This window comes from Pundamilia nyererei, unplaced genomic scaffold, assembly GCF_000239375.1.
Source record: "Pundamilia nyererei isolate P.nyererei 1_Seehausen unplaced genomic scaffold, PunNye1.0 scaffold00332, whole genome shotgun sequence".
Classification (NCBI taxonomy): Eukaryota; Metazoa; Chordata; class Actinopteri; order Cichliformes; family Cichlidae; genus Pundamilia; species Pundamilia nyererei.
Genome location: NW_005187733.1, coordinates 200719 through 202643, shown reverse-complemented (window position 1 = coordinate 202643; position 1925 = coordinate 200719). Strand labels below are relative to the sequence as shown.

The window sequence follows — 1925 nt, the reverse complement described above, 5'->3', positions numbered from 1 at the left end:
CTCGTTCTCTAAAACCTCTGAACACAATCTCATTTTTAAAAACACAGATTGCAAGCTATAGTCATTAACTGTGCCTTATTTTTGATGAAATATAATTGCAAAATTATTCTTTACTTCATTACTTTTAAATGTAAAATTCCCTAGTTTGACATATAGCAGTGATTCCTATCCCCAAAACCACTGGCATCCCTGAATGAGAGTAATTACATCATCAAGCATATAAATGGACACATTTAGCTTTCTTTTTTTCTTACCCTTGTCAAGAATATGACCCAATTCAAGTATCCAATCACAACCCAGTGAAAATCTCCTGAGCCAATAGGATGCCTGGTGACACCCACCTGCATGCATAATAATAAGAAGCTATAAAATAACATAAGGGGGGTGAACCTGCAGAAGCTGCAGCTTGCTCAGTGTGCTTTGGAGATAACTTTGCCTCTCTGCAAACCTTCACCATGGTCGACGCCTTCTGTGCCACTTGGAAACTGATTGAAAGTGAGAATTTTGATGAGTATATGAAAGGACTTGGTAAGTAACAAACTTTCTTTTTTCTTTCTTTTTAAATACACAAATGCAATATTCTTTTGCACAAAAAAGTTGTGATTAAAAATAGATGAAGGAGACTTGTAACCCAGATATATTATCACCCCTGTCCTTTACTTAGGTGTTGGCTTTGCCACCAGGCAGGTTGGTAATGTGACCAAGCCGACTGTAATCATCAGCCAGGAGGGAGACAAGGTGGTGATCCGCACCCAGAGCACCTTCAAGAACACAGAGATCTCCTTCAAGCTGGGAGAGGAGTTTGATGAAACCACTGCTGATGACAGGAACTGCAAAGTGAGTTGACAATGAATGAATAAAAGAAAGATTTACAGCTTTTTGATTGTGGTCTGATTATCATTAAAAAAAATAAAATGTATTTCAAAGTACAAGAAAGCAAAATCCAAATTGTATGTTCACTGTGGTGATTAAATGCAAATTCAATCATTTTACACTCGTGTCAGTGGTTGGGTTCAACTTTTACCTGGACTTTAAATTAAATATTTCTTCAAATCATTTATAAATTGCATTATTTCTCCACTTCTCATGCAAAATGCATTCCCTTCTTTTCGTCTTTTCAGTCCACAGTGACTCTGGAGGGAGACAAGCTGGTCCACGTCCAGAAGTGGGACGGCAAAGAGACCAAGTTTGTCAGAGAAATCAAGGATGACAAGATGGTCATGGTAAGACAACCTTAATCTATATATATATGAACATTTGCTGTATATAGACTTTCTATACTTTTTGGGAGCACTTTTGGAGACAGACAAACAACATTTTTTTTAATAATGCAATTCCTCGAATTAAATGATTGTCCAGTTGCTTTCTGAGCCTAATAAGCTTTGTAACAACATAGAATTGATTTTGATGATTTTATGCAGTAGATGAGGTGATATGTCCAACCAAGACTGATTTACAATTGGTCTGGAATATTCTTATAACAATTATATGATGATTTGCTGATTAAACAAATGAGGATTCTTTTATATATATTTAATTAGGTAAACTTGAGAATGATACTTTCTGTCCTCTCTCCTGTGCAGAATCTGACCTTCGAAGACATCCACGCAGTGCGCACCTATGAGAAGGCATGAGTGCTCTGAGTGACAGCCTCCCAAAACTGTCCAAAAAGTGATGGGTTTATAAATATTGTTGACTGTATGCTTCTCTTTGCACTTCATCCTCCTCCATATGTAAAAGCAAGCTGCAAGCTGCACAAATTTTGTAAGTTTTTTTTATATGAATACATTTCTGTCATGATGGATGGATCATCTTTGCAACCCTGTGCGGAAATACAAAATAAAAAAGGGAAAAAAAAGAATTTATTATTTGCCTCTTGCTTGATGTAGTGATATGGTGTTAAACTGAACAGCTGAACAGAATCT

General features: G+C 36.5%; 1 protein-coding gene across 1 annotated transcript; it reads left to right on the top strand.

Annotated features, from left to right (window-relative positions):
* Window positions 1-394: 394 nt before the first annotated feature.
* Window positions 395-1861, top strand: LOC102209440 (fatty acid-binding protein, brain). The gene is made up of 4 exons (XM_005751890.1): window positions 395-528; window positions 665-837; window positions 1122-1223; window positions 1584-1861. The coding sequence occupies exons 1-4, from the start codon at window positions 456-458 to the stop codon at window positions 1632-1634; spliced, it is 399 nt and encodes a 132-aa protein (XP_005751947.1). The 5' UTR covers window positions 395-455; the 3' UTR covers window positions 1635-1861.
* Window positions 1862-1925: the final 64 nt, after the last annotated feature.

What these genes read in the sequence shown, in the direction of transcription:
- LOC102209440 (XM_005751890.1), top strand. Translation starts at nt 456, where the DNA reads ATGGTCGACGCCTTCTGTGCCACTTGGAAACTGATTGAAAGTGAGAAT. An exon ending in TGAGTATATGAAAGGACTTG is followed by an intron (nt 529 to 664) that starts GTAAGTAACAAA and finishes TCCTTTACTTAG; the next exon opens with GTGTTGGCTTTGCCACCAGG. An exon ending in AGGATGACAAGATGGTCATG is followed by an intron (nt 1,224 to 1,583) that starts GTAAGACAACCT and finishes TCTCCTGTGCAG; the next exon opens with AATCTGACCTTCGAAGACAT.